General features: G+C 35.2%; 1 protein-coding gene across 5 annotated transcripts in view; it reads left to right on the top strand.

The window, feature by feature from the left end:
• Window positions 1–25,607, top strand: part of ERBB2IP (erbb2 interacting protein) — a 146,658-nt gene that overhangs the window by 90,801 nt on the left and 30,250 nt on the right. For 4 of the 5 annotated variants that reach the window (XM_011961297.1, XM_011961294.1, XM_011961293.1 and 1 more), the window contains exons 8-17: window positions 2,418–2,481; window positions 4,391–4,465; window positions 5,094–5,238; window positions 6,287–6,359; window positions 6,657–6,786; window positions 7,093–7,208; window positions 9,064–9,133; window positions 19,566–19,665; window positions 24,317–24,438; window positions 25,383–25,556. In XM_011961297.1, the coding sequence (XP_011816687.1) occupies window positions 2,418–2,481; window positions 4,391–4,465; window positions 5,094–5,238; window positions 6,287–6,359; window positions 6,657–6,786; window positions 7,093–7,208; window positions 9,064–9,133; window positions 19,566–19,665; window positions 24,317–24,438; window positions 25,383–25,556 (1,069 nt within the window). The remainder of the gene's footprint in view (window positions 1–2,417; window positions 2,482–4,390; window positions 4,466–5,093; window positions 5,239–6,286; window positions 6,360–6,656; window positions 6,787–7,092; window positions 7,209–9,063; window positions 9,134–19,565; window positions 19,666–24,316; window positions 24,439–25,382; window positions 25,557–25,607) is intronic. The other variant, XM_011961295.1, reaches the window with a different exon arrangement.

Here is a 25,607-nt window from a genome sequence, read left to right as displayed (position 1 = left end):
ACCGTGTTAGCCAGGATGGTCTCGATCTCCTGACCTCGTGATCCACCCGCCTCGGCCTCCCAAAGTGCTGGGATTACAGGCGTGAGCCACCGTGCCTGGCCCACAACCTATATATTTTTAAAGAATCTTATCCTATCCTAAGAATAGGTTTATAGTTTCACATTAGATACTAGATTCTTATACTAAGAATCTAAAGAATGCTATTGTTTTCTTTATCTGTGGTTTCAGTGAATGGAACTCAGAGGTTCTTAGTTGTTCAATTTGGAAAACTCTCGTGGAGCCTAACTCCCCGTGGTGTTTTGCTCTGACCACCTGCCTCTAATTCAGCCATGCCACACCTGTCTGCTAAATCTCTTTTCTCCTGTAGCACCTCTATTGCGTTAGTTTAGGCTCGACTCATTTCTTTACTCAACATATGCAATTTTCTTTTTTTATTTCCATAGGTTTTGGGAGAACAGGTAGTATTTGGTTACATGAGTAAGTTCTTTAATGGTGATTTGTGAGATTTTGGTGCACCCATCACCCGAGCAGTATACACTGAACCCAATTTGTAGTCTTTTAGCCCTCACCCCCCTCCCACTCTTTCCCTCCAGTCCTCAAAGTCCATTGTATCATTCTTATGCCTTTGCATCCTCATAGCTTAGCTCCCACTTATGAGTGAGAACATACAATGTTTGGTTTTCCATTCCTGAGTTACTTCACTTAGAATAGTAGTCTCCAGTTCCATTCAGGTTGCTGTAAATGCCATTAATTTGTTCCTTCCTATGGCTGAGTAGTATTCCATCATATATACCACAATTTCTTTATCCACTCATGATCAATGGACATTTGGGTTGGTTCCATACTTTTGCAATTGTGAATTGTGCTGCTATAAACACACATGTCCAGATATCTTTTTCGTACTATGACTTCTTTTCCTCTGGGTAGATACCCAGTAGTGGGATTGCTGGATTTCAAATGGTGGTTCTACCTTTGGTTCTTTAAGGAATCGCCACACTGTTTTCCATAGTGGTTCAGCACATGCAATTAATTCTTAATCAAGCATCAGTCCTGCAGTCTTTTCCACTCCTTCCCATTCCCATCTCAAAGCTCTATTTTGAGAATCACAGTCTCATCAGATTACTGCCTTGTTGGAAAGTCTTGGAAGGTTTCCCTCAGTTACACCTGTGCCTTTATGCTTGATAACTTCTGTACTCTTGTTTCTGAACAAGTCTCTCTCTAGTCCTGCAGGCAACGTGTTGTGATCTCAGACTCCATGTCTTTTTTTTTTTTTTTTTTTTGAGACGGAGTCTCGCTCTGTCGCCCAGGCTGGAGTGCTGTGGCCGGATCTCAGCTCACTGCAAGCTCCCTTGTTCTTATATTTTTTAACTAAAAAAGCTGGAGAAATGTTGCAACTGAGTTTTATTTTACTTACTACTAATTTTTGTTAAAATTCCAGAAAAGATAGGAATAGTTTGTTTTTTGTGCCATAATTTGAAGTGCCTGTGGATTTTAAATGATACTCATTTTCAAAGTATTAACATTAATGTAATATACTGATATTGTGATTATAACTATATTTTGCTCTCATTTTGTCATATCCTACAAAATCCTTAATACAGAATTTCTTATCTGGGTAACTGGTAGCATCTCTATATTAAATAATAGGGGTTATACAAAAATAGCAACTTAAGAGCATAAATATTTGTTTGAATTAGTTTCAAAAGGTACCTTTGTAAAAGGCAAGATAAAAGATAAAAGTGCAACATAGTTTATTTAATTACAAAACTGGTTTGTACATCTTTTAAGTTCCTGTAGTTTCAGTGAAGTGTTGATGTTAAGTTGGAAGTTAAGAATGGTATATTATTGCTTTTATTTAAATAAATGTCAACTACTAATTTGTGATTCATATAATATAGACTTTATTTTGAATTGTATTAGATTTAATTTGAACATGTGGGGAGTAATAATACATGTACTGTTAGCATTTTGAATATTAATTTTCAGAGTTACAGTTATCTTAAAGTCTTACAAATATATGAGCAGTTTTGAAAAAGAATTTTTGTAATTATGGTAGTAATTACTAGGCATCTGCCAAAATTTATTAGCTGACTTGTACTATATGAAAATTTATTATGTGAAAAAATGGAAACTCATTATTCATATTCTGGCTTGTGGGTTTAAATTTGTTGCAGTTGCTTCTTAAAAATAGAAATGAAAAGACCAATGAGAAGACAAAGTAAGATAATAACTGATCATTTATTTTATCTAGAAATCTGACTTTTAAAATTTTTTAGAAAATTAATATTTTTATTTTGTCAACATGGAAAGCCCATAAATAATTACATATTCCATAAGAATGTTTTAGACTATGTTTTGAAAGCTTCCATGTAATTGATATTTTTGTAGTTAATTTTTCATTACTGCATTATGAACAGAACCATGAATAGACTGACCCAGCTGGAAAGACTGGATTTGGGAAGTAACGAATTCACGGAAGTGGTAAGTTCTCATCAGTCTCACTTTCTCTAAGTTCTTATATTTGATGAAGAACAAAATGTGAAAATTAATGTATTTCTTTTAAAAATTGGATAAAGGTTTCCCTTTTTTTTTTTTTGGTTATAAGATATGAAAGTTCTTAGCCAGAACTTTCCAGACAGATAGAAAAATTAACCAGACAGATGAACTTCTGACCACAAGTGAGCATAAAATGTAAAAGCAGTGAGAAGTCCATGGAAGAGATACCTAAACAATTTTTAGCATAGGAAGCAGAAAATTTGAGTGATTATAAGTGAGAAACATCAGTCTGGAATGCAGCAGGTAAAAGTAGTTCTGAATCAGAGATAGCTCCATGGGGTATTGCTTGTGAATTTATTCAGTAATAAGATACTTCTCTATGTTACTTAATAGCTAAGGGGAAAATCATTGAGTGAAACAACTGTTATTTTTGAAGTAATAATGAGAACCTTTTTGTTTGTGCTTTGTATGCCAAGTGCACTATGATGCTGAAATCAAAAGGAAAGGAGTAGTGTTTAAGTAGCTTTTGTCTCTAGTGAATTTTCCAGAAGAACTCAGAAAATAAGCTAGATTTTTTTTTTTTTTGAATAGGAACATATCCAGCTGAGTATCATTATTAAGTTAAGCTTTTAAGTTAGTTTACAAGTTTGTTGTTTAAAATTGTGGTAGCTCACAAACAATGGTTTTAAGCATAGGAATTTCTTAAAACTGTTTGCTATAGTATTGCCCTGTGGGTATTGTATTAATATTATAAATTTCAGCTGAGGTTTGAGGAGGAACATGGTAGTTTGGAGTACCTTGTTCTCTAAAATACATGCTGTGCTTCCCAAATTATTTATCTATTATGTCCTTTCTCAATATTTGTTCTGTATGAATTAATCTGTTTCAATATTAACTATTTCAAAAATCTCATTTGTTCAGTTTAAGAATCCAACAAACTTTCAAAATCATCATTAGTTTTTGTACCATTTTGGTCTCCTAACATTATACACTTTTTAAAACTTACAGTAGAATTATTATAAGAATGTACAAAAGGAAATTTCTTTTAATCCAAGTTACATCTGGGAGTCTTATCTATATTTATAGGTTAACAGTAAATCTAGTTGACATGCCTTTTATGTATGACTGTTAACTATGGTTACTAGATATGATGGTACTCTGTGCCGTCACAAGATCGTTGATTGCACGTGGCTTTGTGAGGTGTTAGAAATAACTTTGAAGAGGGCAGCCTTGAAGGGACAATGCCCAGGAGCAAATTTTGCATGGATATGAAGGTCTGCCACAACACTTGGATTAATTTTGATGTCCTCAACACCATATTATAAAGAATTTTCCTCCATGTAATTAAAAGTTTTTACTAGAGGTTTAAATTACAGTATATTTGTATCATGTGGTTGTGACTTTGTCTATGTACCTTTCCCTGATTGTGGACATTTAGGATGCATGTTGTCTTTTATCTTCCTCTTAATGAATGTCACCAGGGAACATTTGTAATTTTTCTATTTTCTAAAAGGCTGTATCTTCTTACTGATAATGAATGAGTGCATGTTGTTATTTTATACTTCTAAGCAGTGAGTCCTATTTTTTTATTTCTTTACTAATTATATAAAAACTTGACCCTATTGTGTAATCCAAAGCTTAAATGCGTTTTTTGTAATCTACTTCTATGGAATGTCTCTTCGATTTCTCCATTAATAATTTTACTATAGTAAGTATAATGCAGTAGAAAGGCTCACATCCTGGCTCTTCTTTTTTATTTTTCCTTCTCCTGGCTTCTTTTATTTAATGATTTGAAACTAAAGGTTATTAGAAATTCCCAGGGTTTCTTTTGCCAGATAAAGACATTCACATAAATTAATTGAATTACTGCTATCCCCTACCCTAATCCCAACAGCCTGAAGTACTTGAGCAACTAAGTGGATTGAAAGAGTTTTGGATGGATGCTAATAGACTGACTTTTATTCCAGGGGTATGTATATGAAAATTTAAATGGCATCACTTATTTCTGGCTCTCCTTTGCAGTTTTGTGAATTATATCTTTTATAATTACTTTTAATTAATAAAAAGAAATTGGATTATTCTTTATGAAACACAAGCAAATTACATTTTTTTCCATGAGCACATTCTTGATTGTAATCTAAGAATTCTCATAATAAACGTTTGTAAGTCTCTTTTTGATACTGTTGAGTGTGTTCTTTCCAATGGTATCACTTGAACTTATGTCCCAATTTGCTTTACCCAAGAAATTGGTAAACTAGGATATTTTCCTGAACTTTCTGTTTTAACAACTGACAGATTGTTTACTCCCATGAAAAAACCACAAGAATCCCCATATATGCTATCTCCTTAGGAGGTAATGGACAACTGAATTCCCAAATAATATGTCCTTTGTCACTTCTGCTATGCTACGATTAGTAGAACATGTTAGCTTTATTGCTGAATACATTTTGAATGGCATTTTAAAAACTACCTGAGAGTCTTCTTTCTTGTATTAACATTTAATTTTGAATTAAAACTTGGTGTCCAGTTCATTGCCTAAACTTTTTACAAATTACTAATGTTAGTAGAGTCATTAGATTTTCTTTTTTTACTTATAGTTTATTGGTAGTTTGAAACAGCTCACATATTTGGATGTTTCTAAAAATAATATTGAAATGGTTGAAGAAGGAATTTCAGCATGTGAAAACCTTCAAGACCTCCTATTATCAAGCAATTCACTTCAGCAGCTTCCTGAGACTATTGGTTTGTATTGCTTTCAAATTCATGCAATTTTTATTAAAATAAATTCAAGGCTTCCACATAATCTCAAATTTCACTTGTTATGAGGTAGTTATACTGCATTAGCACAGGAACAGATTTTATTTGAATTTTTCCTATTATGCTCAGTCGTACAGTTTGCTCCTTTGTTGACATTACTGTTTTTTATTTACTCTAAGGAAATCTCATTTTTATTTCTAATATATTTAAATTCTTTGAAATAAGTTAATTTATACTAATTTGGCTTAACTGTTAGCTTTTATTGTCATAGCTTCTATTTTGGTAACTTTTTTCATTCCTGTTTCATTATAGACACTCAGACAAGAAAACAGATCAGTTGAACAGATCATGAGAGATCTATAATTGAGTCTGTGTCGTTGATTGTTCAATGATATGTTAATGGAATTGAGTTATTTTGATGAAAGGACCCAAAACTTCAATCTTGACATCTTTTTGATATTTTAATATAAAAACCAAAAATATTTTTGTATCTTTCTCAGTTAAATCACATGGTGGTTTTAGCTAAAACTACATTTTTGTAAGTTCGCTTCGATTCTACTGTTATTTAGTCACCACTTCTTAAACTTAAAAAATGTTTTACTGTTTTAGTAATAGGATATATGGAATAGTTTATTATACACCTGTTATGAACTACCTTCATACTACCGTTTCTTTAGTCTGTTAATTCAACAAGTTTGTATTGTCTGTTTTTTCTGTGCCATGACATTGTTTTTAGAAGCAGAGCTACAACAGTGAACAAGGAAGAGAAAAAGTTCCTACTATCAGTAAAGCTTATATTTTAGTGGGAGTTAATAAACAGATATACACTGTGTTAAATAGTGATGTGGATGAAGATTGAAAGTACAGGATAAGGGAATAGAATGTTGGGATTGGGAGTGGTATCTCTTTTAGATAAGTTTATTAGGAAAGTTGTTTCTAATTCTTGACAGATATAATATGTCTCACATTGACTGTTGGTGGATTTGCTTCTTTTTTAAGCTGAAAAATTATATGTTGTTTCTTCCCTCATTAGGTTCGTTGAAGAATATAACAACTCTTAAAATAGATGAAAACCAGTTAATGTATCTGCCAGACTCTATAGGAGGGTAGGTTTTTTGTGAATGTATGCACCCTCAAAGATTTTACTTTCAGTTCAGCATGCCATACATATTTTCAGATATTTGCATAAATGACTTAAAGATTTTGTAAACATTTAAGTAATTAGTATACAGGTTGAGTGTGTGTTTGATAGTCAGACCTGCTTATTAATGGTGAAGTTTAGCTTTGTGAAATGGTTTCATTAGGTTTTCAAAGTTGAGTTCAAATGTTTATATGTTCTGAAATTTTGGATTATATATAGGAAACCTTTAAAAAATAATATATATTTCTTTTTTAAATTAAAGGTTAATATCAGTAGAAGAACTGGATTGTAGTTTCAATGAAGTTGAAGCTTTGCCTTCATCTATTGGGCAGCTTACTAACATAAGAACTTTTGCTGCTGATCATAATTACTTACAACAGTTGCCCCCAGAGGTAATGTATTTTGGATTTATTTAGATTTTTGTCTTTTCATTTTTTTCTAATTATCTTCATTATAGCTATTTAGTGTGGCTTCATTTATTTTCTTTCTAAAATAGTTTATCAAGTTATTTATTTTCTGAATAATAATTAGCTATGTTAATTTTGAAGAGGTTCCTAAATGCTTTCTTATGTACATAAAAGTTAATAATTAGAAAGTCTAATCGTTATTTCTTTTATAAATGTGGAGTATGATGTTTTTATGTGTTGATCAACCTGTAGGCCAACTTTTTTGATCCTCAGTTTATATTTCTCTTTCAGATTGGAAGCTGGAAAAATGTAACTGTGCTGTTTCTCCATTCCAATAAACTTGAGACACTTCCAGAGGAAATGGGTGATATGCAAAAATTAAAAGTCATTAATTTAAGTGACAATAGGTTTGTGATACTATATTCATCAGTTGGCTTATAGAAGACGTTGGTTAGATGAAATTAAGTTTCATATGATATATAATAGAATAGCTAGTGCTTGTTTCTCTTTAAATATACATGGTAAGTCCTCAGTGTTATTGATAGGCTCTTGGAAAGTGTGACTTTCAGTGAAACAACATACAATGAAATCACTTCTTTCGTTCATCAGTGTTTTAAGAAAATGACATTATTTGAGGACCTGCCATACACAGTTTTGCTAAAAGCTGTGGTTTCCAAGAACTTATCAGTAACATTAAATGAGGTCTTAAGTGTGTATTTTTGTTTTTTCTTTATACAAGGAGTGGTCTAATTTTTCTGATGTTAATTTATCATACGGTGGTTGTTACTGTTCATTTTAGGTTGACTTAGCTGTATATTCCTTATTCTCTCCTTACAGTTACCTTTTATTCCTAAAGTCACATCTTCACCTTAATATTGCTATTTAACAAAACAACTTTGGAATGTATCTAGTCTGTTGCTAATATTTTTCTGGGCAGAAATCTGGTTTCAGCAAAGCCAAGATGCAGAGCAAATTGATCACTAGGGTTGTAAATTGGAACAATGTTTAAGTTAAAAACAGAATTTCCATACTTTTTCCTGAGGTAAACATACTAATGATGATTCACCTGCATTTGTAGAGTGTTTTCACTTTTTACTTTCATAGTGTCTTGTGAAGTCTTCAAAACAGCTCTATGAAATAGTATAATAGTATTCCCATTTTATGTAGGAGGGTTTTAAGACTCAGATTTAAGATGACTCACATAGTTTATAAGGTAGAGCTTTAATTTAAACTCAATTTTCTGACTAATTATGATATTCTAACTTCTGTTTTATTTAAAAGAACCACTGCTTTCTTAAGTCAGTGTTTCACCCTTTAATTCGTACGGCTCACAGTAGGTTGTGCAAATTACCTTGAAAGAAAGGCATGGAAGACTAGTTAGGCATAAGATAGCAAGGCTAAAGTAGATAATTCCCTCTTAAATAGGATATTTTCGTTTAGTATTCTAATGAGTATTTATAGTTGACCCTCTTATTTGTGGGTTCTGCAAGTGTGGATTCAAACAACTTCAGATCAAAAATAGTTGGAAGAAAATTGTGTCAGTACTGAACGTGTACCAACATTCCCATTGTTATTCCCTAAACAGTACGGTATACCAACTGTTTACATAGCATTTGTATTCTAATAGGTATTATAAGTACTCTAGAAATAATTTAAAATATATGGGGGGGATGTACATAGGTTATATGCAAATACTATACAATTTTATATAAGGGATTGAGCATCTGCAGATTTTGGTGTCTGAGGGAGATCCTGGAACCAATCTTCCACAGATACTGAGGAATGACTGTACTTTGTTTTTACTCATTATCATCTTAGGATAGTCTTCTAGATTATATAACTGCTGACTCACAAATAGAGAGCAGTGCAGTTTTTATATCAAACTATCACTAAGAGTGCTTCCTGTAACAGTTTGTTGTGAGTACAAATAAACCAAAGCAATTTTATGAGACATTCCTTAATGTGTTCTTTTCTCTAAGGCAGGGACAATTAACTGTTATTTTTTAAGATTATTCTGTTATCCATTTTCTTGCCAGATGAATTGATTCAATTGAAGAATTAATATTTTTGAAACTAATTCTTATAAAACTAGATATTTCGTCTTATGTTCTGTACAAATAATTATATTGGACTTTTCTAGATGTTTTTCTCCTATTTTTGTGTGCAACTATATAGCATTTTTCAGAAAACCTTTGAGCCCTCATTCATTTTAAATCTTCTCAAATTTTAAAGTTTAATTTTTATTTGTATTTTTTCCTACAGATTAAAGAATTTGCCCTTTAGCTTTACAAAGCTACAGCAATTGACAGCTATGTGGCTCTCAGATAATCAGGTGGGCATTCTGATTTTATAAGTTAATAGAGTTCCTTTTTGTGTTACATAATTTTGCACTGTGATTTACATAGGGTCATTTCAGAGCAGCTATACAGTGTACATGTGTAAATGTATCTTTTATATAAGAAAAATCTCAAAATATTTAGAAGGACATAACTTTTTATAAAATAGGTATCGATTTATAAGTAATGAATTCTGTTGGACTTGCCTAATTTCTCCTAAATCTGTGAAAATATTGAGAGATTAGGAAGTCAGACTCAAACTCTGATTTTAATAGCCTTATCTCATACACTTGTCATATTTTATAGTGAGAACACTTAAAGTCTACTTGGCAATTTCAAGACTATAACAGTGTTATTAACTGTAGTCACCACGTTGTACGGTAGAGCTCTTGAACTTGTTCCTCCTAACTTGACTTTTGTACCCTTTGACCAATATATCCCAATCCATGCTCCAGCCCACCCCTGCCAGCTCCAAAACCCACCATTTTACTCTTAGTTTCTTTCAGTTTATCTTTTTTAGATTCCTCATATAAGTGAAAGTGTGTGACATTTATCTTCTTGTTCCTGCTTATTTCACTTAACATAATGTCCTCTAGGTTCATCCATGTTGTTGCAAGTGACAGGATTTCCTGAATAGTATTCCATTGTGATTGTATGTGTATTTGTGTACACACACTACATTTTCTTTATTCATTCATCCATTCATGGGCACTTAGGCTGATTTGCTATTGTGAATTCTGCTGCAGTGAACATGGGAGTGCAGACATCTCTTCAACATACTGATTTTATTTCTTTTGAATATATATCCAGTAGTGAGATTGCTGGATTATATGATAGTTTCATTTTTAATATTTTGAGGAACCTCCATAATATATTCCCACCAACAGTGTGTAAGGATTCCTTGTAAGTTGTTATAACAAAATAGAATATACAATTTACTGATCTTCTTAATTAAAAAATTAATGCTTGTTATTTGATGTTGAGCAATACTTTATAATAATTTATTTAAAGCTTTATTTTCCCAGTGTTGGATACAGTGGTCTCATATGATACTTATGAACTCCGCAGCCAAATTTTCTTGGGAAACTATATTGTATTCTAATTCTGGATTATATTAACAGCCTTGAGGTGTTAATACAGTAAAGAAACCTACAAGGATTCTTCATACTTTTTAACTGGGTATCCTTCTCTGTTCTGTTCTGTCTTGTTCCGTGCTGTACTTCTCTTTTCTTTTTTGAGACAGAGTCTCTCTCTGCTGCCAGGCTGGAGTGCAGTGGCGTGATCTCAGCTCACTGCACCCTCCACCTCCCAGGTTCAAGCAATTCTCCTGCCTCGACCTCCGGAGTAGCTGGGACTACAGGCATGTGCCACCAGTCCCAGCTAATTTTTGTATATTTAGTAGAGACGGGGTTTCACCATGTTGGCCAGGATGGTCTCGATCTCTTGACCTCATGATCCGCCTGCCTCGGCCTCCCAAAAGTGCTGGGATTACAGGCTTGAGCCACCACACCCTGCCTTGGGGACTCGTTTCTTACCTAGCCCTTACTATTATCCCAAAAGCCTTAAATTTATGTTAATCCATGGTTATGAAAAAGACTATATTATTTACCTGCTTTGCAAATTTAGAGAGAATATTAAAATGATGATACATTGCCTTTATTAGAGGTTTTTGTTTGTTTTTGTTTTTTTGACAGAGTCTTGCTCTGTCACTCAGGCTGGAGTGCAGTGGCATGATGTTGGCTCACTGCAACCTCTGTCCCCCGGGCTCAAGCAGTTCTCCTGCCTCAGCCTCCAGAGTAGCTGGGATTACAGGCCTGTGCCACCATGCCTGGCTAATTTTTGTGTTTTTTTAGTAGAGATGGGGTTTCCCCATGTTGGCCAGGCTGGTCTCAAACTCCTGACCTCAGGTAATCCGCCCGCCTTGGCCTCCCAAAGTGCTGGGATTACAGGTATGAGCCACCATGCCTGGCCTTATTGGAGCTTTTTAACACAGGCAATTACTGTATCTATTATATGTGGAACTGATTTCTCTTAATTGAATAGTATATGTTTAAATTTGATTTGAAATTTTGCGACTAGATTCAGAAAACATTTGCTGGACCCCATCTTATGCCATTTACTAACTTCACAATGAAGGAGAGGTACCTCCTGATCTTGAGGAACTCTTAGACTAATTCTATTAGTAGAGTAGCACTTTTTTTTTTTTTTGAGGCGAGGTCTTGCTCTGTCATCTAGGCTGGAGTACACTGGTATAATTAAGATTCAGTGGAATCTTCAACTCCTGGGGTCAAGCAGTCCTCCCGCCTCAGCATCCCAAGTAGCTGGGACCACAGGTGCGTATCACCACGCCCAGCTAAATTTTTTTTTTTTAAACGTTTTTAGTAGTGACAAGAAATCATGATATTGCCCAGACTGGTCTCGAACTCCTGGACTCAAGCCATCCCCCTGCCTCAGCCTTCCACAGTGCTGGGCATTAACACCTGTAGAGGTGTTAACCACCATGCCTGGCCTGCAGTAGCACTTTTGTGGATAAATTAATGCCAGCAAATTATACCAGATGATTCATTTTAATGAAATTAACCAAGTATCTGCTACAGTTTCTTCATATTTACAGTGTTCTTTCATTCTATTTACACTTCTCCAATTGATTTAAAACAAAAATTATATGTAGGAGTCTTTGTTCTTCAAAATTTGACAGAATATTGAGTAAAACAAATCAGGTATGGCTAGAAAATTTCCCTTACCCTTACCATATGAAGCAATAATTTTGCTGTGAAAGAATGACATGTAGAGGAGAAGGTATACAGAGGTTTGGTTGTGAATTATAAAAATAAACTGTTCTACTATTTAATGGTTATGAAAATAAATTGCTGTGGTATGTAGAACAGTACATGCAGTAATATAATTTTCATGAGTTGCTGAAGGCATGAGCAGAACAATTATTTATTAATTCCTTCATCCATTTTGTAATTATCAAGAACCATTTATTGAACAACTGCTTTGTGCCAGGCAGTTTAAGGTGGGAGGAAGAATATTTAGAAAGTTACTTTAATACATTGTGGTTAAGAGACTTAATAGGACTAAGCTTTAGGATCAAAGATGGGGAAGATAACTGAGGGATGTAAAGACAAATTTCTGAAGAGGAGGAAATGCCTGCAATGCCTGAATTATCTCTCAAAAGAGGAATGGGGCTGGGTATGGTGATTCACACCTCTAATCCCAGAGCTTTGGGAGGCTGAGGTGGGAGAATCTTTTGAAGCCAGGAGTTTGAGACCAACCTGGGCAACATAGCAACACCCCATCTCTGCAAAAAAATTAAAACATTAGCCAGCTGGGGTAGCACATGCCTGTACAAGTCCAAGCTACTCAGGAGGCTGAGGCTGGAGGATCCTTTGAGCCCAGGAGTTCAAGGTTACAGTGAGCTGTGAGCCTGCCACTGTACTCCAGCATGGGCAACAGAGCAAGATTCTATCTGTAAGATAAAGTTTTTTTAAATAAACAAGAGGAATAGGATTTTGTGTCTATTTTTTCCCGCTTAAGATTGGGTTTTCATGTGTTGCTGAGTCTGATCTCAAACTTCCAGGCTCAAGTGATCTTCCCACCCCAACCTTCTGAGTATCTGGGATTATAGACCTGCACCACCATGACCAACTAGGTGTAGGATTTAAAGAAAAAAAAGAGAACAGTGTTCTGGTTTGGAAGAATATCATGAGCATAAGCATTTAGGTGCAAAGCAGCGTAGTATATTCCATAATTCTACAAGCAGGTCATTGTGACAAGAGTATAACAGTGAGAAGGAAAAGGTAGAAAATGAGGCTACAAAGGCAGATAGAGATCAGTTGGTGGAGGATCTTTTTTTTTTTTTTTTTGAGACGGAGTCTGGCTCTGTCGCCCAGGCTGGAGTGCAGTGGCCGGATCTCAGCTCACTGCAAGCTCCGCCTTCCAGGTTTATGCCATTCTCCTGCCTCAGCCTCCCGAGTAGCTGGGACTACAGGCGCCTGCCACCTCGCCCGGCTAGTTTTTTGTATGTTTTAGTAGAGACGGGGTTTCACCGTGTTAGCCAGGATGGTCTTGATCTCCTGACCTCGTGATCCGCCCGTCTCGGCCTCCCAAAGTGCTGGGATTACAGGCTTAAGCCACCGCGCCCGGCTGGTGGAGGATCTTGTATGCCATGCAGAGAAACTTGTATTATATCTCAAGGATGGCAAACAAGATTTTTTAAAATCTTGTGCTCTTATCAATTATGAGTGGCTTCCTGAAAAATTGTGTTGCAGATTCTGACTTAAATTCAAGCTAGCGGAAAATTGCTGTGATTTGGGTGGCTGTGTAATTTATTGTCCCTAATAGGATACTTTTGGGGGAGTGAAAGGGGCTCCATCGATAATTACATGAGAACAGCATGTGTAAATTGTGTCTGTCTCAGGCAAAATGGACATTCGATCATTCTAGTCATGATCAATTATTCATATCTGCCATCAGTATAAAAGGAAGAAGTGATTTTTATGATACATATAGGATAATACGGGAACCAGTGTAATGTTGAACAGGCAAATAGTCTGATCTCATTGATATTTTAGAAAGGCCTTTTTGGCTGCATGGTGGAAGATGGATTCATCAGGGGTTAGTGCCAAGCATAAAGGCAGGGGAGAGTGAGTTGGAGGACATTGTCATACTCTAGGCAACAGAATATGTTGCCTTGAACTGAAGTAATGAAACAGAGCTGAGGGAAGAGCAGGTATTTTTGAGGAATAATTTAAAAGGTTGCATCAATAGAGCATGAAGAATGCATGTATGTGAAAAGAGAGTAAAAAGCAAAGATGAGGGTCAGAGATTTGGCTGCAGTGACTAGGTGGATAATGCTGCCACAACTGGGAAAACTAACCACAAATGAAGAAATATGTTTATGGGAAGGTGTTAAGTTCTAGTTAAACATGTTGACTTAGAAGTACCTTTGGTATATCCAAGTAGCTATGTATAGAACACGCTGGTGACCATGAACTTCCTGACTTCATTTTCTTCTGTATGGTTTCTGTGCTCTTGGTTTCTCTATTTAAAAATTTCTAACCTTCAGAAATTTCTCAAAATTGCTCCTGAAGTCTTCATTTTCTTTTTCCAGTAGTAGTAGTATTATAGTACTTGTGCTTATTTGTAAAAATATATTCACTTTATTTAAAAAGATTTGTAGCACAAGAAGAAATACACATTGGTGTTCAGCTTATACTCTTAATTAACTTTTTCTAGGGAATGGTTTCATAGCTTTTGTTGTTTCTGAAAAGGAATTATATAAAATTATATAAAAAAACTTTTAAAATGTTAGTGATGGATGAATCCTGAGGAACACCAGCACTTGAATGGCAGTAGACTAAGAGACTTAAAGAGAGTAGCCATAGAAGTAGAAGGAGAACTGAATGATGATGGTCTCAATTAAGAGTGAAGAGACTGGCCTGAAGAAAGAAATTGTTAATAAGATAAATGCTGTTGAGAAGTCAGTTGAGATTAAATCAGAAAAATATCCATTATATGTGGCAACTAGCTAAAGTAATTATAGAGGTATATGTCAAAACCCAGATTGAAGGAGTTTAAGGAATAAATAGATGATGAAATGGAATCACATAATGTTGATTACTCTTTAAGAAGGTTGGATGAGAAGAAAATGGAATGGAACGTAAAGAAATTGATAGCTAGCAGCAGGAAAAGCGCAGGGATCCTTTAATATTGGAGAGCATGTTTACAGGTTGTTGGAAAAAAGCTGTGTGGCGAGTAAGATTAAGAATATGAGGGCCAAGTGCGGTGGCTCGTGCCTGTAATTCCAATACTTTGGGAGGCCGAGGCGGGTGGATCATCTCAGGTGGATCACCTGAGATCAGGAGTTCAAGACCAGCCTGACCAATACGGTGAAACCCCGTCTCTACTAAAAATGCAAAAATTAGCTGGACGTGGTGGCATGTGCCTGTAGTCTCAGCTACTCAGGAGGCTGAGACAGGAAAATTGATTGAACCCAGGAGGTGGACGTTGCAGTGAGCCGAGATCACCCCACTGTACTCCACACTCCAGGCTGGGTGACAGAGCAAGACTCTGTCTTAAAAAAAAAAAAAGAGAGAAGCAGTTGGATAATGGGTAGAAAATGATAGAAAAGCTATGACAGGAATTCTGAACCTGTTGGAGGGAGTTGGGTATGACGTTTGTGAAAGGGAGGAGAGGAAATAGTGTACGTTATAATACTCTTAGAATGTAGCATTTTCCATACTCATAGCTGTCCTTTTTTTTTTTTTTGGAGACAGTGTCTCACTCTGTCTCCCAGGCTGGGGTGCAGTGGCTCCATCTTGGCTCACTGCAACTTCCTCCTCCCAGGTCCAGGCAATTCTCCTGCCTCAGCCTCTTGAGTAGTTGGGACTACAGGCCTGCCACCACACCTAGCTTTTTGTATTTTTAGTAGAGACGGGGTTTCACCATGTTGGCCAGGCTGTTCTCGAACTCCTGATTTCACGTGATCCATCCACCTCGGCCTCCCAAAGTACTGAGATTACAGGCTTGAGCCGCCCTGCACAACCTTGTAGCTGTTCTTGAATCCTTGTTTTTTTTTTTTTTTAGGGAAGATATTTTCAGAGTACAATTTAGGAAACATAGAAGGATTTTCAGGTAGCATGTAGAGCCTGGTTGAAGTATTATTAGTATCAGTACACAAATATGAGTACAAATTAATAATCACTCCGCAAGTTTGTGGTGATACTAATTTGCTCAGCAATGTAACATAGAGAAAGCATACAACTGGAAGGATTTTGGGCTGTAGTTTTGCCAAGACAGGTGCAAGAAAAGAATAATGCAGCGAGGAGGTCTTGGTTTGTGGCAAGAAAGTGGTTTAAGATATAGTGTGGTACAAAAGAGGAGTCAAAGACGAAGTAAATAGTGGGAAGCATGTTAAAAGGTCAGGGTATTAGTAGTCTTGCTGAGGGTGATCAGCAAGTACTGTGAGAGCAGTGAAGTGGGAGGGCTGCATGTTGTCTGTGTTACCATACTCTGCTGGTTGTTCTTTTGCCTGACTGCTCCTCAGTCTCCTTTTCAGATATATTTGTTCTGCCTGTGCCTTACATGTTTGTGTTCCTCGTGGTTACCCTAGGCTCTGCTTTAATTTCTCCGTACTTTCTCTTGAAATTGCTCTCTGTATCCTCATTATTCCTAACAATATCTTCAGCCCACTTCTTGTGCCAGAGCTTCACATTCATATAGCTCAATTCCTGCTTAACATTGCCACCTAAATGTCTCAAATTCAACAAGCCCAAAATTGAGTATACTATCTTCTGCCCCAAATATATTTCCCACACCCCCCAGCTTCTTTAGCTTGGTAAATAATACTTGATGGAGGCAGAGGCCTGGAAATACAACCCTTAACTACTGTTTTTCCCTGTACTTCAGTCCAGTTCATAGACAAGCCCTATTGAATCTTAAACATCTTCAAGTGTTTGTGTATTTTGCTTTATCCCTACTGCCACTCCCTTAAATACTGTTCACCATCATCTTTCACTTAAGACTTGCACTGTCCAGTACCATAGCCACTAGTGTCAGGGGACTGGTCCAAATTGAGATTTGGTGTGAGTGTAAGATACACACTGGTGTCTGTAGCCTTAGTATGAACAGAGAATATATATTGTCACGTTCATAATTTTTTTTGATTGTATGTTAAAATGATTATTTTGAATATGTAAAGTTAAATGCATTATCAAAATTTCATCTTTTTTTGCCATTTTAAAATATGTGGCTACTAAAGGATTCTAAAGTGATCAGACTGGGCGTGGTGGCTCACACCTGTAATCCTAGCACTTTAGAAGTCAAGGCAGGAGGCTTACTTGAGGCCAGGAGTTTGAGACCTGCCTGGGTGACATAACAAGACCCCATCTCTTAAAAGATATATATATATATATAGCAAGTCATGGTGGCACGTACCTGTAGTACCAGCTGCTTGGAAGGCTGAGGCAGGAAGATTGCTTGAGCCCAGAAGTTCTAGGTTACAATGAGCTATGATCATGCCACTGCACTCCAGCCTGGGTGACAGAGCAAGATTCTCTTTAAAAAAAAAAGGAAAAGAAAAAGAAAATTATAAATAATCTGTGGTTCTCATTTTTGTCTTATCTTACAGTTCTTTCGAACAGTGCTGACAGTTTTGAGCTAACTTCCTAATAGGTCTCTGCCTCCAGTGTTGCTCCCAGTTCCAATCCCTTATTACCCATTCTGAACTACATTGTAATTTGAGTGATTCTTTAATCTGATCCCGGCACTAACATACTTAAAAACCTTTTCATTGTTTCTTTTTTCTTTATATCATATGCCTCAAGAGCCTGCTCGTCTTGTGGCTTTGTCTCTACCCCGTACACATTCATTCTCATTTCTCCAAATCAGTTCTGCTTTCTTGGAACATTCTTCCTTCTCTTTCTTCCCTGGCTTCTTACCGTTTTATCCTCACCTTAGACTTTCTTTCAGGAATGCTTTGCTAATCATTCAAGATAATGGGAAGTGAATTTCTCCTATATGTTCTCCCTGCATACTGTATGCTGTCTACCCTGTAATTACACTTGAAATTACAATTGCAGTTGCCTATTTTGTTACCTGTATTCTTCCTCTTAAAAACTCTACAAAGTCAGTAAAGATAACATGCTTTGCTCACCACTCTGTACACAGGGCCTGTCATAGTGCTTTGCAATATAAAAGGCTCTTAGTAAATATTCATTGAATGAGTCATTTTTATATTTCAGAGAAGAATATTTACAGGTGATATTTTAGGAATTGTGGCATAAGAATAGAATATCTGAAATGAAATAGGATTAAAGATCTCTGAAGTTGGGTGTTCAGGGAACTGAGAGGCCAGATACACTGTTCTCAGTTCCTTTTTCTGTCTCTGTGCCTCATAAATAACAGGTGACTAGTTTTCTTATTACATCTTTGTTGACATGTAATTCATGTACCATACAATGAACCCCTTTTAAAGGATACAATTCAGGGATTTTTAGTATAGGCACAGAGTTACGCAACAATTAAAACAGTTTTAAAAGATTTTCAGGGCAATGAGTTTTTAAAAGCCTTCCAGATAATTTTTACATGCTCATCTAAGGGGACTTATTTTTTTCTTCTCACACATTGTTCATCTGCTGAGAAGCCAAAAGTATGGAAATGTCATCTGTGTTTTGTATATGTTGAATTACCCATGACTTTGGAAAAGTTTGGTGTAAAAGAGCCAAGAATAGATGAGTACCATCAAGAGGCCAATAGAATAGGACAGGAGATTGACTATGGAAGGTACGGGTTATATGCCTCAAAGGAACAGGAATTTAAATCTGAGGATAGAGGAGGAATGATGTCACAGCATTGTAAGTGCTACCCTCACCTCCTGACTTGGGGCGGATGAGGTAGGAGAGAATAAATGAACACCTATATTTGAGGCCTGAGGGAAGCACTGTCTTTGGGAAGGGAGTAGAGCTACCCTTTCCATTATCTGAGGGTCAAGGAAATTGTTCAGGAATTTGAAATGTAGGGCAGTTTTTGTTTGCTGAGGAACAGAAGGGAATGTTTGAAAGGGAGTAAGATTACAGGATGGAATTAACTAGCTTTAAGGTTTTCACAGGAGTAGGTGCAAAGAATTAAGTAATAGGGTGGCATGTGAGGGGAGAATTGCATAGTTCTCTGTCCATCTGGAGTCAGCCAAGGCTTTTATTGGTAGGATTTTAGGTGAATAGCAAAAAGAACTAATTATATTTAAAAATAGATGGATAACATTTGTTAACTAGTAAGGGAAAAAATCATAAGAAAAAAGAAGGTCCAAATTTCCTGGGGGGCTCCACCACTGAGTGACTTACTGGTGTCATTACTGTAGATGGGATACACGAGTACACGAGAGGAAGAAAGAGAAGCTTTTTTTCATCATTTTCTTTTCATCATTGTTTTCATGAAGAGAATCATCATTCTCTTTTCATCAATGATGAATTGTTTTCATCATTCTCTTTTCAGCTGCTGACTAGAATAAACATTTAGATAACCAGACTAACCCTTCCAAGTAATTTTTTCCAAAAGCATCTTAGTGAAGGGGAATACTAGAGAGGGCAAAATAATACACAATGGAAAGGCTTATTTTATAACTTTATTAAATATATCACTGTGTTAATAAGTAACGGACTATGGGTAAACTTAGTGTATGAAATCTTTTAAAACTTGATATTTCAGTAACTTGATTTACTTTATACTAAAAACTAAATTTTATTTGTTGGATTTTAATATGGTTTCAAATCAATGCCTAAAGTATTATTGTATATAGTTAGATTCGTTTGTAACCTACACTTTGATATTTTATAGAAAAAGTGGTGTGTACTTATGCAGAGGAATTGCTAAATATGTATTTGCTTTAGGGTTATTGAAAATTAAGCATTTATTTTCCTTCTCTAGTCCAAACCCCTGATACCTCTTCAAAAAGAAACTGATTCAGAGACCCAGAAAATGGTGCTTACCAACTACATGTTCCCTCAACAGCCAAGGACTGAGGATGGTAGGAATTTCATAATCTGTTTTCTTGTTAAAAACACATACTAATTTAAAAGGTGTGAAGTGAACTTTAAGTCTCAAAGACTTTTACTAGTTTGATGGGACTTTAGAGAATTGACCAAAAAAGTTCATTTGAAAATAATGGAAAAATAGGGCATGATTTCAGGAGTTGAATTTAGAGGTATAAGTGTAGCATATGCTTCCTTAAATGATTCCTTTAAATTAAATCACGGTGTTAAAATTGGTAACTTAAAAACATTTAGCTGTATGCTAGGAATAAATGTTAAGTGTTATGTGATAAGAATTATTAAACTAGGAAATATTTTCTTCACTTGTGAACTTAATATTACACTTGGATCTACACACTGGATCAGCATAATCTGTTGAACTCTGACTATAAATGCTACTCTTAAATTCTTTTATTTTGCCCGACAAGGGGGAATATACCTTTTACTACTGGGCACAGATGTTTTTTATAGATTATGGTGTGACAACCTTTTAGACTAATGAGCAAATTGTTTCTAGTATATGTTGTACTCTCTGCTTGTGTGTGTGTGTGTGTTTATTATATTACACTTAAAGTAACTGTAATTTTTATGTATCTTCTTTCTGACACCAGTGAAAATACCTGTTGTTTGAAATTATTTATGTTAATTCTTAATACATAGAAACACTGAAGAAAAAATGTAAATCAGTCATGTCAATCATCAGTCTTAATTTATAAACTATACCACAGGCAAGTTAAATTGGTCATTGAACTTCAGTTTCCTTATCTTGAAATGATGATAATAGTTCTTTTGGAGCACAGCCACATTCGTTCACTATAAAACACTCTGGAACCAAGCATTTCAGATAAGGGATACTTATGCTAATATTCTGTCCTCTCATGTAAAATAACAATTATCTAGTATATTGCATAGCTGATTATAACATTATTTAGAAGATGCTCACCCTTACTTCCTATTTTCCAGAAATCATCTTCAGAGACAAAAATAGGAAATTGAGATATAAGTTTTAGTGAATAAGACAAAAAAACTTAGCTATTGATGCATTCGAGTATTTGTTGTAATTCCCCACATGGCACTGCTTACAGCATAAGCAGAGTTTGCATTTCTATTTTTAACTTAATTTCTAATTCATAAAATTATTGTTCACATAAAACAATAATCACTATTGACAGCTTAATATTAAGTATACTATATTTTGTTATAGAAACATACTTCCATGTTTTATTGTATTGCTAAATTTGGAGATTATGGGTGAATTTAAATACATGGAAGAGAGGTTGTTTGTTAACCTATTCTCAAAGCTTTAACTATAGAACCTCCAGTGAATGAAGCCCTGTATGTTAGTTATCTCACAAATCTTCTAATTGGATTAGAAAGCTGAACAGGTTGTGCTACATATAAATACAAGTCATCAGATTATACAGATTATACCCATGAAATAATAACTTATCAAAGCAAGTCTTTTATTGCTTCTGGCAGAGAGCAAGAAATAGTTATCCTATAGAAGGTAAAGAGTTTTCTATTAGTTTAGCAGTAGTTCTGGAATACAAGTTAAATAAGTTTTTATTCCATTTCAGTAATTCAAAGCTAAACCTGCTATAGCAATGTAAAAATAATAGCCAATTTGAGTCAGACACAATGCTAAGCACTTTATATATCCATAACTTCTCATCTTTACAGTCTTCCAAAATAGATGCTGTTATCATTAGTTGCCTCTCCCAAAGCTTAAAATATTTATCTGACCCTTTATAGAAAAAGTTTACTCATTCTGCCTCTAAACTGTCAGAATCATAGGTATATTCGTGCCTTGATTTCTTCTCATACTGGTTTCTACTTTAATGATTCAAATCTACCTTGCCTTCTTTTACTATTCTAACATTGTAATTTATTCCCTTCCTGTTTAATTTGAAAAGAGATCACAATTCAGATAAAACATTTATTTCTGATAGGAAGAATAGAAGTAGCAAAATCTTGCCACTACTAATTTTTGATTTTGAGGTTTGTTTGAAGAGTTTCTAATAGAAAAGTTTGAAATACAGTATCAATTATGATATTCTGGGTCCTCTTAGAGTTCATTTGTCACCTAAAGTGTCTCATAGATATTATACACAGAGTACTAAACAAGGTGAATGAATTTCCTTTCAACTCTAAGAAAGGCTTTTGTCTTTATCCTAGTGCCTCCAAGAAATAGATGAGTCAAAAAATATTACGTATTTGGGTTTGGGTTTTATACCAATTTGAGAGAAGTAGACACTGTTCGCAATTAATTCTGTTTTTCATCCCACCTTTGTGACAGGTATTGTGCTAGAGCTAAGTAAAGGCAAAAATTCTTGCCTTCAAGATTCTGAAGGTGGAAAGATTTAAAAAAAGAAGAAGGAAAAAAGAAAGATTCTAAAGGTAGATAGTGATGAACAAATGTGTAGGAGTAGGGGTGAGATCTTGGGCCTAGGTAGAGGAATCAGTCTTAATCAGAGAGAAAGGGAAGTATGCCTTCCTATAACAATACATTTGTAGCTAAGAAAGCAGGATATTAGTGGCAATATGAGTCTGAGGGTTTTTATTGCATTTCTTTTTACAATGAAGTGGAAGTTGCCTCTGGAAGTTGGGGTAAGGGCATTTCAGGGAAGTCGTAGTGATTAATGTATAATAAAATCCAAGCTTAATAGAGAAGGAAGTAAAACCTAGAGTGATTTTACAAGGAGCAAAAGAAAGGTAGTTAAGCAACTAAAAGTTTACCAGCAGTAATAAAGAATTGAGTGATTTGGAAGAACAGGCGTCGTGGTCAAAGAGGTGGAAAAGTCCTGAATATGACTGTGGTTGTGAATCATTTAGCTGATGTGCATAGGGACATTGGGATTGAGGACATCAAGGAATTATAAAGTTGTAGTGTTGAGGTGTTGGGCTTATCATCCCACATTGACATCATTCAGGATATTAGCAGGTCTTAGGTGGAGAGAAAAATCTGTAGCCAAAATACTAGAGTCCTCAGTAAGTCTATACCTGGGTGATCAGTTTGCGTAGCCTCTAGAATGGATAGAAAATGATATTATCTGATGTCCTGAATCTTCAAAGATGTGAGATTTATACAAAAGAGTAGAAAGTGTGAGTGACTAGAATTTGACAAGAATGAGAAGCATGGTAAAAGTTAGCTTACCTTGGGCTTCTGAATAAGTTCTGGTGTAAAATTGCTTTAGACATAATCTAACACTAATTGGAATCTCTGGGCCAAGCTGGTGATTGAAATTACAAGGGAGAGGGAATTATATGAGTTAAAAAATAGACTTTGTTGGAAACTGCTGGGCTGTCTTTGCCTTTCCAATGATACCACAGAAGTATGTCAATAGGAGGCCGGGCGCGGTGGCTCAAGCCTGTAATCCCAGCACTTTGGGAGGCCGAGACGGGCGGATCACGAGGTCAGGAGATCGAGACCACCCTGGCTAAAACGGTGAAACCCCGTCTCTACTAAAAATACAAAAAAACTAGCCGGGCGAGGTGACGGGCGCCTGTAGTCCCAGCTACTCGGGAGGCTGAGGCAGGAGAATGGCGGAAACCCGGGAGGCGGAGCTTGCAGTGAGCTGAGATCCGGCCACTGCACTCTAGCCCGGGCGGCAGAGCAAGACTCCGTCTCAAAAAAAAAAAGTATGTCAATAGGAATTTGAATCACATTCCACATTTGTTTTGAACAAAAACAAATACATTACTTCATTGAGTATGTGTTAAGCAATTTAAAAAAGCAATTATGGGGGGGAAGGGATTGCATTGGGAGTTATACCTGATGTAAATGATGAGTTGATGGGTGCTGCTGAGTTGATGGGTGCAGCACACCAACATGGCACAAGTATACATATGTAACAAACCTGCACGTTATGCACATGTACCCTAGAACTTAAAGCATAATAATAAAAAAAAAGTTATTAAAATATAAAAAAAGAAAAAGCAATTATAAGGAAAAAAAAAATCTTGAATGGAGTAATGAAAACAAAGAAAAGGCTAAATTAAATAATTTCATTCCCATTGGTAAGAGTTGGTTTCATGACATCCTTAGTTTGGATATGAGATTTTAAAAGGTTAAGCAAGCCCCAAATAAAGGCTTAATAAAAATGATAATTAGAAGTTTTTATATTATGTTATTTTTGTGGAAATATCCTAATTGACCATATTTGGGTATTCCAGGAGTTTCTCGGTTCTTTAAAGCTCATTTTGGGTACTTGTAATCTCTGTTTTGAGTAGGGGATAGTCATTTTCTTTTAATGGGCAAAAAAATTGTGATTTTATTTTGTATTGCACAACTTCTATGGAATGATATATAATAGCTGAATGAATTAATTTTTAAGCATGTATTTTTTAGATGCCTAATAATAACAAAAAACTGAGAGTTGTTAAATCTTTGCTTTTGATGTTACAGGTTGAGTATCTCTTATCCAAAATGCTTGAGACCAGAAGTGTTTCAGGTTTTGATTTTTTTTTGACTTTGGAATCTTTGCAGAATTCATATCTGAATTCTAATTTCTAATTTCTTGCATTGACTATTCTTAACTATTTTAGACTTATTGTAATGAACATAACTCATACAGAAATTAGGATCAAGTGATAGTTTTCCATAATTACATAAAATATAGTAGGTTTTTGTTTCTTACTTTTCTCTAGTTATGTTTATATCAGATAATGAAAGTTTTAACCCTTCATTGTGGGAGGAACAGAGGAAACAGCGGGCTCAAGTTGCATTTGAATGTGATGAAGACAAAGATGAAAGGGAGGCACCTCCCAGAGTGAGTCTGTTCTTTATTCTTTAAAATTTGAAACACATCTGCTGATATTTAAGTTGGTACTATATATACTATGATGTTTGGGGATATAAAAAAGTATTGGATTTATTCCTTGTCCTCAAGGCACTTGAAGTGTTACTGATTCCAAATATTTCAGACATGAAAGAATTTGGGAACAATATAAAACTATGTGATTTAAAACTAAATTTCATAGTATATATAACTATAAGAGGAAAACGTTATTATAGGCTAGAGAAATGAACTAACACTTTATTTCAAATTAGTGCCCTTTATGTTTAACTTCAGTTTAGCTGACTTCCCCCCCTCCACCATATTTGTAATGATGATTTTCTCCCCTTTCCCTTTCTTTAATGATTTATTTTTATACATCTTAGAGATAAAGAACTCTTTGTTATGAACATTTTGTTTCTTTATGGAATTGAAAACATATCACAGTGATAGGAGTAGTAAATACATATTTTTGAGTTACTTATGAATGTAATTATTTGCCCCTTATACAAACTTAGCTGAATCTTAGAAAATGATAGGCTAACCTTGGAAAAATGTGGCTCTTGGTATGTGAGACACAAATATACGAATATCTGAATTTTATATATACGTAGATGAATATCTAGCCGAAAAATGTGTATCTGTTTCAAAGCTAAGTGGCACAATTTTTGGCAATATTCATACTGTATATCTCTAAATGGAAATGAGTCTGATGTAACTTTTAAAACATTGAAATTTACTGTGAAGTCTTGACTATTTTGTTATAAAACCATATTTTTATTAAGCCTAAAATGCCTTCAAAGTCTATCATCTGTCTTCACAGTTATCCCTATGAGCTCGATATCTAATGTAATTCAGATGGATTATAGGTTAAATTTTGTTTGAGATTGACATTAGAAATATTTGTACTTCATATTTCATTTATTTTATTTCTCTAGGAGGGAAATTTAAAAAGATATCCAACACCATATCCAGATGAGCTTAAGAATATGGTCAAAACGGTTCAAACCATTGTACACAGATTAAAAGATGAAGAGACCAATGAAGACTCTGGAAGAGATTTGAAACCGCATGAAGACCAACAAGATACAAATAAAGATGTGGGTGTGAAGGTTAGAAAATTCAAAAGGATTAACGAAAGCCTATTTCAAGTTCTTATTTTT

The sequence above is a fragment of the Colobus angolensis genome, unplaced genomic scaffold, assembly GCF_000951035.1.
Source record: "Colobus angolensis palliatus isolate OR3802 unplaced genomic scaffold, Cang.pa_1.0 Scaffold546, whole genome shotgun sequence".
Classification (NCBI taxonomy): Eukaryota; Metazoa; Chordata; class Mammalia; order Primates; family Cercopithecidae; genus Colobus; species Colobus angolensis.
This window is presented reverse-complemented; position numbering and strand designations above follow the sequence as displayed.